Source organism: Paroedura picta, chromosome 2 (genome assembly GCF_049243985.1).
Source record: "Paroedura picta isolate Pp20150507F chromosome 2, Ppicta_v3.0, whole genome shotgun sequence".
NCBI lineage: Eukaryota > Metazoa > Chordata > Lepidosauria > Squamata > Gekkonidae > Paroedura > Paroedura picta.
The window spans coordinates 47,885,260-47,898,561 of record NC_135370.1 but is presented as its reverse complement, the minus strand read 5'-3'; the positions used below and the strand labels follow the sequence as shown (position 1 = coordinate 47,898,561).

Genomic DNA, 13,302 nt, shown 5'->3' with positions numbered 1-13,302 from the left:
AAAATACTTGAGATAGGAACAAATATTAGATTGGCTTCACCAGAACAGATTTTTATAACCATTTTATGAAGCCAATATAAACAAGCAACACAAAAACTGAGGATGGGCGGGAGAGATGCTAGAGCAGTGAGATTGAAAATGAAGGACACACAAATGAATGGAAACAGAGTTAATGGTCATGGACATAAAAGAAAAAGTTGTACTCGTTTTCAGGTGTACATATTCTTCTAAATGCCATTTTCATATAGTAATTCCTGTGCCCTTCTCCACAAACAGAAGTTTCACTATGAAGTTAAGATCAGAGGTACTATTAAAACACCATGAGAAATTTTGACAAGTAAACAATATTCCTATACTTCTCATGAGTGGCTGCATTTTCTTAGCGTTTACAGCTTGTCTCAAATCAAAATTTGTCCTAACAGTCTGAAAATTGGCGCAGAGATCCATCTTGTATATTTCATGATCTAATGAATGTATGATTCTTTATATGTACACATTAGGGAGGTTACTATACATATTATGCATTATGTACACAATGGGGGGGGGGGGTTACTACTTATAAGCCTAACTATATTTTTGTGCAAGTAGGAAAAGTAGGTATTGATTTTATTCATCTGCATCCATCCAAATAAAAAGCAAACAGTTCTAAAAAAAACCTAATCTAAAAGCTTACAAAGCACTAAGCAAATGAGCGATTAAATAAGTAAAAGAAGACAATGCTATTAGTTCCCTCTGCAAATTAATACTATCCACACAGCACCAGAAGAAAAAAAAACCAGCAAGGTATTTTTTTTCTGAGTTAACCGTAAGATTCTTGATATAACCAGCCATGTCTCTTGGTTTTGTCTTTTGCTATTCAGTTTTCCAAAGACTAAGTGACACTGACACAGTAAGCCAAAGTCCTATTAGCGTTTTTGTTTATGTGCACACACACTTAGAATTTGAGTAAGCCTTAACATTCACAAAATAAGAGGTTTGCACATATAACCAGAGGTCTTTACCTCCGCTGGTTCCCCCTCTTCGATCTCCTCTTCAATGTAGTACTATAAACAAAGGAGAGATTAGTTTTCCATAAGATCATACAGCACAATGAAACGTGTTTTATTCCCTTTGAGTAAAAAGAATAAAAAGTATGCCTGCAGGAAAAAAAAAACTTGAGTTATAGGTTTTCCATCACACCCATGGGATAGTTCTTGAAGACCTTTTTTTCTGCCCGGAATGTAAGATTTACAGTTATTCGTTGCACTACAGCAAAATCTATCAACACAGGTTTTTAGGAACAGAATAATCTCAGCCCATAAACCAACCGTTGCTGTAAGGAAGAAATTCCCAGTAGCCTATGTGATTCGGAGCTCAGACCAGGAATTGGAGAGTCAGGCAATGCTCCTGTGGCACATACTGTAGAGTTGCCCACGAACATATGCATGCACACCAGTGGTTCTCAACCTTCCTAATGCCGCAACCCTTTAATACAGTTCCTCGTATTGTGGTGAACCCCCAATTATAAAATTATGCAAGTGTTCTTTCACAGAAATCAAACCAAAACTGGTCAGCTTGTTAGCAGGGCCGGTACAGAGCTCCGTAGCAGGCACTCAGCAGGCCGGGAGGCCCTCGTTTGCAGGCCCAGCTTAGCAGACCAGGAGGCCCTCATTAGCAGGCCCTCCACCACGACCCTTTGCCCAGGGCTCTCTCCCCTTACCTGCTGCTAGCTCCAGGCACTGAGGCGCATCTGAGAGCAAAGAGGCTAGAGTCCAGGGATGGAGGGTGGGAGCTTCATGGGCAGGGGCAATCAAGGTGCAGCCAGCTTTGCTCGCTGCACCCTGATTGGCCCTATTCCAACTTGGGACAGCCAGACACATTCCACCCCCCAGGCTGTTTCACAAATATATAGAGGAACCATGGATAAGGATATCCTAATGCTGATTATTCTTGGAATTTTACATATCAAAATGGCAAAGTGGCCAGCAGACCTGCAAATTATTCTCCCTACTGCTGTACTGTCCAACTGACCAGTTAAGATCTTCTTTTCAAGCTGTCTGTACTCCTACCTGCAAAGGTAAGGTATGTGGTGACCAGAGACAAGGCTTTTTGGTAGTAGCATCTCACCTCTGAAATGCCTTCCCTTTACTTTTTCATGTCAGTGGCTTGCTTTTTTACAGCTTTATTGACTTCTTTGTTTTATTGCCTTGAGACACCTTCATCAGCATATAAATTTTCTGAATAAATAATTTCCAGACATGTGTATATGCTGTTGTAAAAAATGAGTGGCACACCCTGTAGAATACAGTCCATGCCCATAAATACCACCTATTACCATATTCATAAAGCTCCTTTTTGGCCACTTCCATTTTCAAGCACTTGGAAAACCATTCTACATGGTTAGTAAGCTGTATTTATCTTGCTGGATAATCAGTTGACTTAAGTTATACACAAAACAAACGCATAAATATCTTAAGCCAGTAGACCAAATCATATGGCCATCGTTTAATGTACTGCAAACAGCACACATTGATATATTTTTCCTTGTGGCATGTTGGACTGGTTTAGTGAAAACTCCCAAACTGGGCTCAGCAAACTTGGAGAACTGTGTACGATGGCTAAGCAAACGAGCTTATGAAATAGAAGACCTTTTGACAAATTTCAAGAGCATTGGCATTTCTACATCTATTATATGAATAACTATATGTATTAGTTAATGAAGCAACTGAAAATGGAATTGTAACTGCAAATTTTTTGAACTTTGTATTTTTCATTTCTTTTCTCTTTCTCAGATGTTTAATAAATAAGTTTTTTTAAAAACCTCCCAAACTGGGCTTGTTAATATTCCAAGTAAGGTTCCATGTCGTTACTATAGCCTAGCTGAAGTGAGTTTTCAACAACCAGTGTTTTAACATAGTAGTCAGAAACTTTGGAAACACCTGGACCCTTGATAACCCAGTAATAAAAAAATAAAGGGGGGGGGGCTGGTTGTAATATACTGGGACCTGCCAGTTTGATCAGCAGCCAGGCTGTTCTTTAAGTAATTCTCTGGAAAAACTAGCTGTTGACTGCCTGATAATACCACATATTTTTGAACCATTTAAAGGCCAGTTGATCATACCTACGTTCAAGCCTTCAACACGTAAAAACAGTTATGTGTGAATTCCTTCTAATGTCAGTCTTAAAATGCACATTTTACTGGGATGTTCTGCTGCTGAAATAACCGACAAGGAAGAGTTAAGCTCAGCCTTACATAACTGAAATATCACTGAACTTTAATCTCACTAATTATTCTGCCTTCAGCTTGTTGTCAAAGCTACACACATAGATCTAATTAATGCATTTCCAGAAGCAATGTTGTTTGGGGGAGTTCTGGGTATTTTCTCCTTGCGAGTTTTGTTTTACAATTTGTTTTTTAAGAGGCAGGCTATCAAGGAGTTCCGAACTGAACTCTATAGAAAATTGCATTCAAGCAGATCCAGGCTTTAACTCCTTGTAACATGGTGCCCATTAGAATTCTGTCATTGCCTTTGCTTTGGGAAGAGGGCAGATTTCGTTATAGTGGAATTGCGTTGTAATGCCCTGGACTAGCCCCAATGTCATCATGAAGTGGGAATTAGCCCTGCATGCAAACAGGTAGTGAGGCCAGCCAAATCCCTCAAGTTTGTGGTCAAGTTTTCACTTGGTGCCAATTAATACATTTCATACTCTGCCAGAGATAAGAGGCTGTAGGCTACAAAGCCCAATTATTAACACTGCTAGATAGAACCATATTGTTATAAAATTCATTATCTTTTGAGAGGAAGACCCAAGAGGTTTTTGGCTCACATGGCCCCTTAAGGAGGCTGAGATTCATGGCCTAACCATGATTGATTGACTGATTCACTGATTGAGTAAATGAATGAATAATCAAAGCTACCATATCTAGGCAAAGCAATTACAATGCATCCAGGACAGAATAACTGAACCATACATACACAAAAACAAAATCATAACAAATCTTTCTGCAGACCTTACTCCACCTGCTCTTGGGAGGACAAACCTTTATTTGAGTACCCCCCGCTTCTGACTGCCCTTTGCATGAATGACTTCAAAGCTGACATCCTATAGGTTTAAGGTCTACCTCAGAATCAAGCCTTGTTCCCTTTCATATGATGAACCAAAGACAGGACTGTGGACTGTCATCTAACAAGCCTAAACGCTGCCTGAGAAGCCTCTAAACTATTGATAGTCTCGACCCTTAAGCAAAATAGTTCATCCATGAAACTGCTCACCTCCCCTTGCATGGGGAAGTGAGTCCAAACAAGCAGATTCAAAGGATGGGAAGTATAAACAGGTGATCCATGCATTCTTGGAAGACAGGGTTCTTCTTCTTCAGCTGTGATCATTAAGCAGGGTTCTTCTTCTTCAGCTGTGATCATTAAGCAGATCATTAAGCATCTGCCGGGTTTGTAAATCCATAGATGCCTTAAACAAGCTTAGCAGATCTTCAGGAAAGCTTTATCTTGAAGTACCACTGAGTTGTCTGCTGGTCCGTTATATGGGTTGCTGCAGTCTTTCATATCAGCCCTGTTTTGGTGTCCTGGCCATAGGCCCACCGCAGAGCCCTAGGTGGACACATCCTTGCCTCTGCCCCCCTGCTCTCTCTGGACTATACACTGACCTCTGGAATGTCTGGAGGTTGAAGAAGTTCAACTACTCTCGAAGGTGAATAAATCTTCCAAATCCTCCTCATGTTCTTCATCCTCCAATCCAGTGGAGGTGTTTGCAAATCACTTTGACCCATGTTCACGGGCTAGAGGCTCCTTTTCTCTGGCATTGCAACATAGCTTAGGACCTGCCTGTTATGCCTGATTCTTGGCCCAGGGTGACCTCTATCTCAGGTACACTGCCTGAGGTCCTCCGAAAGCTGGCTAAAGTCATGCACCCTAACCAATCCATCCTGACTGACCAAAATAACACACTGCTAACCCAGAGAATGTGTCGCCCTTCCATTTACTTGCACACAAGGCCCTGGTCCCTTTAAGTTGTCACCATGTCAAAACTGGACCCCATGGGTTCCCAGGGCAATGTGCACAATAAACACATTTTTGCAAATCTATAAAATTTATTTATAGAAGTTAAAGGATATAAATTTATCAATAGATAACACAAGTCTCTAACAGCAAGCATGTTCCAAAAATAAGAAATGCTAGCTTACCTATCTAACACAGTGAAAGACTGCATTAGATGGTGCATTCTTACATTCCAGCAGTTTCAGGCCTTGACCCACACATTCTCTAGTATATAGTCAGGCAGGTTATAACTGAGTCCTTGTGCCATAATAATCCCAACTAGATAGCTTGACTCCAAATTCTTAGACCAGTCAGGCAAAAAACACTGAACCAATCATAATACATCCGAGCTAGAATCCTCTACAAGATTATTGCACCACTCTCCCTCCCACCAAGGCTCCCAACTTCTCAGGTAAAGACAATTAGCCCATACCACACTCTGGCTTTGGATAAGAGGCCTGTAGGCTGCAGAGTCCAATTAGTAACACCTGCAAAATGGAACCTCTTCGGGACCTCTTTAAGGACTGGAGATGTCCCAGAGGACTGGAAGAAAGCAAATGTTATTCCGATCTTCAAAAAAGGGAGGAAGGATGACCCGGGAAACTACAGACCAGTGAGTCTGACCTCTGTTGTGGGGAAGTTAATGGAGCAGATATTAAAGGGAGCGATCTGCAAACATCTAGAGGACAATTTGGTGATCCAAGGAAGTCAGCATGGATTTGTCTCCAACAGGTCCTGTCGGACCAACCTGGTTTCCTTTTTTGACCAAGTAACAGGTTTGCTGGATTGTGGAAATTCGGTTGATGTCGTTTACTTGGATTTTAGTAAAGCTTTTGATAAGGTTCCCCATGATGTTCTAATGGATAAATTGAAGGACTGCAATCTGGATTTTCAGATAGTTAGGTGGATAGGGAATTGGTTAGAGAACCGCACTCAAAGAGTTGTTGTCAATGGTGTTTCATCAGACTGGAGGGAGGTGAGTAGTGGGGTACCTCAGGGTTCGGTGCTCGGCCCGGTACATTTTAACATATTTAATAATGATCTAGATGAGGGGGTGGAGAGACTACTTATCAAGTTTGCAGATGACACCAAATTGGGAGGACTGGAAAATACTCCGGAAGATAGAGACAGAGTTCAACGAGATCTGAACACAATGGAAAAATGGGCAAATGAGAACAAGATGCAATTTAATAAAGATAAGTGTAAAGGTCTGCATCTGGGTCAGAAAAATGAAAAGCATGCCTACTGGATGGGGGATACGCTTCTAGGTAACACTGTGTGTGAACGAGACCTTGGGGTACGTGGATTGTAAACTAAACATGAGCAGGCAGTGTGATGCAGCAGTAAAAAAGGTGAATGCAATTTTGGGCTGTATCAACAGGGGAATCACATCAAAATCACAAGATGTCATAATCCCATTGTAAACAGCGCTGGTCAGACCACACCTGGAGTACTGTGTGCAGTTCTGGAGGCCTCACTTCAAGAAGGACGTAGATAAAATTGAAAGGTACAGAGGAGAGCGACGAAGATGATCTGGGGCCAAGGGACCAAGCCCTATGAAGATAGGTTGAGGGACTTGGGAATGTTCAGCCTGGAGAGAAGGAGGTTGAGAGGGGACATTTTAGCCCTCTTTAAGTATTTGAAAGGTTGTCACTTGGAGGAGGGCAGGATGCTGTTCCCATTGGCTGCAGAGGAGAGGACATGCAGTAATGGGTTTAAACTACAAGTACAACAATATAGGCTAGATATCAGGAAAAAAATTCACAGTCAGAGTAGTTCAGCAGTGGAATAGGCTGCCTAAGGAGGTGGTGCGCTCCCCCTCACTGGCAGTCTTCAAGCAAAGGTTGGATACACACTTTTCTTGGATGCTTTAGGATGCTTTGGGCTGATCCTGCGTTGAGCAGGTGGTTGGACTAGATGGCCTGTATGGCCCCTGCCAACTCTATGATTCTATGATTCTATGAACCATTTAGTCACCACATCCATTAATCCTTGAGGGAAAGACTCAGGTGGGTACTTTGCCCCACACAGGCGATGAAATAAAGCTATAACAATACAAACTGAAAACATATTTAAATAAATAAATCTGAAATAAATATTTATGACAATGAAAGAAGATATAGAAATGAATCCAGGTGAAAGATGACTTGAATACTTTTAGTATTAACTTGTGTATACATAAGTCTGCCTGCTGAAACTGTGAGGCATGTGGGATATCTTGAAATCATGGAACCCAAATTCTCTATGGCTACTTCAAGTCTAGTACGTTTACTCTGCAGAAAACCTTGTTCCTTTGAACTAGTCATTAGTCCCCTATAGAAAGTAGCTTTTAAGATGAAATAGAATAGAATTGATCACCTTTGAACCGAAATTACCCCCAGAAGAGTAAAAAAAAAGCTGAAGAAGAACAGGATCTCATTCCAATGTCCATGTTTTGACAGGGCTTGTAGCAGCATCAAAGTTTCAAGATTCTTTATAGTTTCACACAACTACACTCATCCTCATAAGAACTATCATTTATCAAAAACTATTGCTTAGTTCGTCGAGAACAGGCTTTCTCAACCTGGGTTTCGTGAATGGATTTCCTGAATGGCTGGGAGTTAATTTGGTATAAACATTTATTGGGTGATATGATCATAAAGGGTCATGTCAACCTGCCCACCTCCCAAATGGCCAATGACGGGCCAGGATAAAATGGGAAGGGGAGGGGCCCCAAGTGGCTGTGTGCCCAGCTATGCTTCCCAACTATATTCTGCATGATCACGCCACTTCTGAGGTTTCTTGAAGCCTGAAGAATGTTTCAGGGGTTTCTCAATGGTAAAAAAGTTAGGAAAAGGTGGTCTAGACTTATCCACCTTATTTACTGTACAGTTTCCTTTGGTGAATCTGAGGCATCTCTGATGCTAATCGAAGTGGTCAGAATTTACTATGATTTATATCTCCTTTGCATATTATTATTCCCATTGTATGTGAAAATGATGTATAGGGACAAGTTCCTGTAAAGAAATTCCAAAGGTAAGCCAATCCACTGGCTCAAATTGTCAGTCTTACAAAATGTATTATTTCCAGCTCCACATAAGATACACATGGACTGAAAAGCACAGAGTCAACAGCCAGTTCATGACCATTCTCCCATCTACCTCAGTATCATCAATCACATTCTCTATATCCCTTTAAGGATGAGCTAGGTCTGCCATTACCAACACCAAAATAACTGAGGACTACTTTCACAAAGCAGGCTGTCCAAAAAGGAAGAATACAGTAGCGTAAAAGGGAACACAAGTAAGAAAAGAGAAGAAAGATCAACAGAGTGTAGACACATGTTGGCTGTAGAACAGTGCAAATCCTGTTTCTAAGTGAGGATATATGCCTGCACAGCTTCCTGTGCATGCATGCATACAAGCACATGCCAGGGCTTGTAAAGAAGCATATATATGCTGGCACGAGAGCCACAACCATGTGTTTCTCTGTGTGGCCTATGGGCTAAATTAAACCTGGCAATGCGGCCCTCGCAGTAAAAAAACAGGCTCTCCATCATTGACCCACAGTCCAGTCCAGAACAGCCCTGACACAAAATCTCCAGGCTACTTGAGAGTTCTCTATAGGATGCCCTTTAAAACAGCATGGTGGCTCCTACCGACCCAATCGTCTCTTGCTCAGCAATGCTTTACACTGGAGACTGAACATAACCGTGTTTCATATAGAGTTAAAATATGAGAGTAATGCAAGACTGGCAAGCAGGGGAGATTTATTTTTACTCTTTCTGGAAATGGGTAAGTGGCTTAAAACTAATGCCAGCTGCAATTGTTGCCCTTTTATTTATAACTTTCTAATCCAGCTTTGAACGTTCCAAAGGGAGAGGAAAATTCAGACACCTTTTTGAAGCAAAACCTCTAAAGCAGAATCAAAATGACTTTGAGAAACACAAAGAAATGATTAGACTAGTAAGCAGCAGACAGCGATGAGATAATGGGCATGAAGACCACATGGCTATGACATGGAAGGAACATGACACATGACACACGGAACATATGACTGCTCTTGTTTTCACAATAGACCAAAAGATTTTGGAGGAAGGTTCCTTCAGTTTCCCCAGTATCTACCTACTACAGCATCACAGAACAGTGCTCTTACACGCCAAACAAATTAAACGCCACTGCCCAAGTGAGTGAAATCCCTCAAACAGCACTTCCAACTCTGTAAGCTGTGACTTCTTCGGGTAGTACTACTATACTTCCAACTCTGCAGAGAACTTTAATCCACAATTGTCCCCTGGCATTGTGGAGGGCCACTGTAAAGTATAATAATAATAATAATAATAATAATAATAATAATAATAATAATAATAATAATAATAGATTTATATACCTCCCTGAAGGCTCAGGGCAAGTAACAACAAAACATAACATAAAGTAACACAGTAATAATACAACGGACAATAATTAATATTAAAATCCTAAAATATTATTTATACTCCTTTTAAAAACAAATTTATTCTAAAATGCTGCCTTCTCTCTGGTGAGAGGGGGCATATAAGGCTATTCAATGATCGGATGGGTGTAAATCAACATGTTTTAGGCAGGGAGGCCAGAATTTTGATATTATTTCAGACCTTAACCATTGGCCTGGCAGAACAACTCTGCTTTACAGGCCCTGAGGAATCGTCCCAGGAGTGTCTTGAGACAAAAACATATGAGAGCCACGTTCACTAGTGTCTTTAAGTGACATTGTGAAGCCACTTATCACGACAACTACATTGATTACAATGGAGTGTAGAACGGTGTTGTGTGGCGCTCAGAATTACTTTGTATTATCAGGGATTGACAAAAGAACCATGAAAAGAAACCCAAAGCTCTTGATAAAGGCTGTTGCTTCTCGCCGTTATAATCAAATTAGGCTTTACAGTCTGCTATTCAGGCAGTGTCAGCCTTCATGTGAACAATCCTTAGCTATTAATCATCATCATCATTATTAAAAATAAACAATGATGACATTAATGCGATGAATTTCCCACTTTTTTTAACACAAATTTGAAAGATCGTAGCCAGATTGTGAAAAAAGGACATCACAGCTGTCATATGTTTCCATAAGTCACTGTACTGGCACCACGTTGGAGTCCCAGCAGCTGCAACTGAGGTCAACTGATGACTTAACAGTTTCTATAACTAGTAGTCTGATCTGGACAATGAATCTAACCACACTCAAATTGTAGAGGCAGGACTCTTAGGAGTCCTTCCTTGCTAATGTCTCGTTTGACTAATCCATTAATGCGCACTTCTTCAGTCCAGGAAAGCAACAAGACCAAAATAAAAATGGGGCCTTACCTCCACAACCTCCTCATATTCCTCTTCTTCTGCCATCTTTACAGAGTTTTTCTCTGTCTGTCACCTACTGACTGGCCATAAAACAGAAGAAACATGAAGAATTTAACACTATGAGTATAGTATCCTATTAGCGACAAATCCTGGTATGATTATTTACTTAGTGGGTTGGGTTCTACAGAATTTTTACACTAATAAAAGTTTTTCTCCTGCAAAAGGAACCTCCGTGAACTGGACAAAAAGACCACCATCGGTAGAAAAAAGATGTGGGATACAACCCAATATTTTTCCTTTTGTGGTTTCCATTGCCATCGCTGATTCCAAAAAGTACGTCACAGCAGCACTAAACCAACCGAAAACCCGTTGGATAGCAAAAGGACAACTGAGTCGAAAAACGCATTTTATTGTCTTGTTTTAAAATGTATGTGCCAACGTTCCACCTTATAAAGGTTTCCATTTGCACAAACATCGCAATGAGTCTATTTTGAAGAAAAGTTTTTTAAAAGGTCAGTCACCATAGCTAAGGCCTTTTACTATATCCGCACATGCGCTGAAGTTTGTGCAACATCTTCTAGGACAAAATGAACAATTGGCACTCTCCCTTAGCTGTGGCTCGCGACGTAAAACACTAGCAATATATTCCCCCCATTAATCATTGCAGGTGGAAATATTACATGCAGTTCTGATCCTCAGGCCTGCAGCTAGAACACTTTGAACAATTCAGGGCCTAGGAGGCAGTGTACAGGCTATAGTGCCAACCCAGGATCACAGAACATGATGTGACAATGGAACTGAAGTCAAATAAGCTTGCCAAAATGTTTAAGATATGGACAGATGTGAATAATAGAGAATTTCCCTTGGTGGGGATGTTAAACAAGTTTTAGTTCAGATTTGTAAGCAGCTATCTGGTCACCTTTAGCAAGGAGAGTTCGTTTCCACATGGCCATACAGGAAAGCTTTTGAAAGTAAGGCCAAAGGCCCCCTTGGCCACTGGAAGAGGGATGGGAGGGTAGGGTTGCCAGATCCAGGCTGGGAGATTGGGAGGTGGAGCCTGGGGAGGACAGGGACCTCAGTGGGGTACAATGCTATGGAGTCCACCTTCCAGAGCATCCATTTTCTCCAGGGGAACTAATTTCTATAGTCTAGAGATGAGCTGTAATTCCAAGGGATCCCCATGTCCCACCTGAAGGCTGGAATCTCTAGTGCAGGAAAGGAGCATACTCTTTCAGCTGCCTGTGCCTCAGAATGCCTTAAATATCAGTGGGAGGGATGCCTAATACAACATAGCTGTGCGTTAAGTTTTCTGGGCATGTTGGCAAGGCTACTAGAATTGTACATTGTTTGAAGGTACAGTTTAGAAGAGAAGAACAACTGGATTTTTATACTCCACTTCCAAATTGGCTTACAATTCACTTCCCTTCCTCTCCCCACAACAGACACCCTGTGAGGTAGGTGAGGTTGAGAGAATTCTGAGAGAACTGTGACTGGCCCAAAGTCACCCAGCTGGCTGCACATGGAGGAGTGGGGGACCCAACCCGATTCTCCAGATTACAGCCCAGCACTCTTTAACCACCACACCATGCTCGTTCTTAGCTATTTATTTATTTTAAATCCCATCAAATGTGTTTCAAATGACCTTAAGTTAATGAAGTTAGCTTCTCTCTTCCCACCATTGGTCTTTATGGATGCTCACTTGGCTTGCTTCTCTGGTTCTTTTTTTCTTTTTTCCCCTTCAAACCTGGAAAAGAAATATCAAAAAGCACATAGGCACATAGCTTGGGTGCGCACATGAAACAAATACCCTAAGAACTCATTCATCGGAATGAGTTTGTCAAGGCCACTGCAAAATTCTGAGTTTGACATGAGAGACTGCTGCAGCCATTCTTTCTAGCGCAGGCAAAAAGATGAAGGTTTACAACAGCTGTTTCCTAGTTCAAAGGTATGTGCCATGTAAGCTAATACCTCAGACCGATTGGCTGGTTTTGTTTAGCTAGCGAAACTGCAATTCCTTCTGAGGCAAGTGCAGTTCAATTCCCCAAGTTAAATATAGGCACTTTAGATACTGTCTCTCCATAATGCCAATAGGCTGAAGGTGGGTGGGAGAAATAAAGATAAATTTGTTGATTCCTAATATTCACTAAAATTCAATCAGGTGAAATACTATTGTGTCACCCCATTTAAAAAAAAGTAGCCCAAGTTCTAAAGAAACTTCCCTCCAAAAGGCATCTATCAAGACTCTGTGCTTCATATTTTCAAGTCACAGAGGTGAACCATATCTCCCTTGAGCAGAACATCAGTAACACCATCACTGAATAGGATAGACAAACACTGGAAAAAAGTTGATTAGTTCTTATTCTGGTAAAAATCCAGCAAGTCATAAAGCCCCGGGCTAAACAAACAATGTCATTTGGCCAATATATACATGATATGCCTTTTAAAAAATGGGCTTACCAGCAATATTTTAATAAATTTCCTTAGCAGCAAAGCCTCTCCAACTGTCCTTCCTCCTGAGAAACGCTGGGCAAGAGCACCGTTAGTCTGATGCATTTGCTTCTAAGTTATCATGTGGCTGGGGCTAGCCAATCAGACTGGGCCTTGATCGGGTTTCAGATACTAAATATACATAGTGACCCTTTGGTGGACCACCTGTTCCACAAGCCCACAAAGAAAAGTAAGGCAGCACATAGTAGCCCTTAGTCTGTTCTCTAAACAAAACACAACAAGAACAGCAAATTGCAGTTTGTTCTGAAATAACCTGTTATGAAATAGGGGCACATTCAGGAAGGGAGACGGGTGTAACATGACCAAACAAAGGTCAATTAAAAAGTTTAAAACAGCTTATCTGGAAGCTCTGCTGCGCTCAACCAGAACTGGAACCACGGGAGTAACTTGTGCGTTTGTTTCTAGAGAAATGTGATTTTTCTGGCAGCTTATTGTAGTTTTTAGGG

General features: G+C 41.2%; 1 protein-coding gene across 40 annotated transcripts in view; it reads right to left on the bottom strand.

Annotated features, from left to right (window-relative positions):
* The window catches only part of NEB (nebulin), a 213,229-nt gene extending 200,345 nt beyond the window's left edge, over positions 1-12,884 (bottom strand). For 37 of the 40 annotated variants that reach the window (XM_077320081.1, XM_077320041.1, XM_077320047.1 and 34 more), the window contains exons 1-4: positions 12,806-12,884; positions 11,991-12,092; positions 10,358-10,428; positions 1,002-1,043 (exon numbers count right to left, since the gene is read on the bottom strand). In XM_077320081.1, the coding sequence (XP_077176196.1) occupies positions 1,002-1,043; positions 10,358-10,393 (78 nt within the window). In that variant the 5' untranslated portion in view covers positions 10,394-10,428; positions 11,991-12,092; positions 12,806-12,884. The remainder of the gene's footprint in view (positions 1-1,001; positions 1,044-10,357; positions 10,429-11,990; positions 12,093-12,805) is intronic. The other 3 variants (XM_077320042.1, XM_077320044.1, XM_077320046.1) reach the window with 3 other exon arrangements.
* Positions 12,885-13,302: the final 418 nt, after the last annotated feature.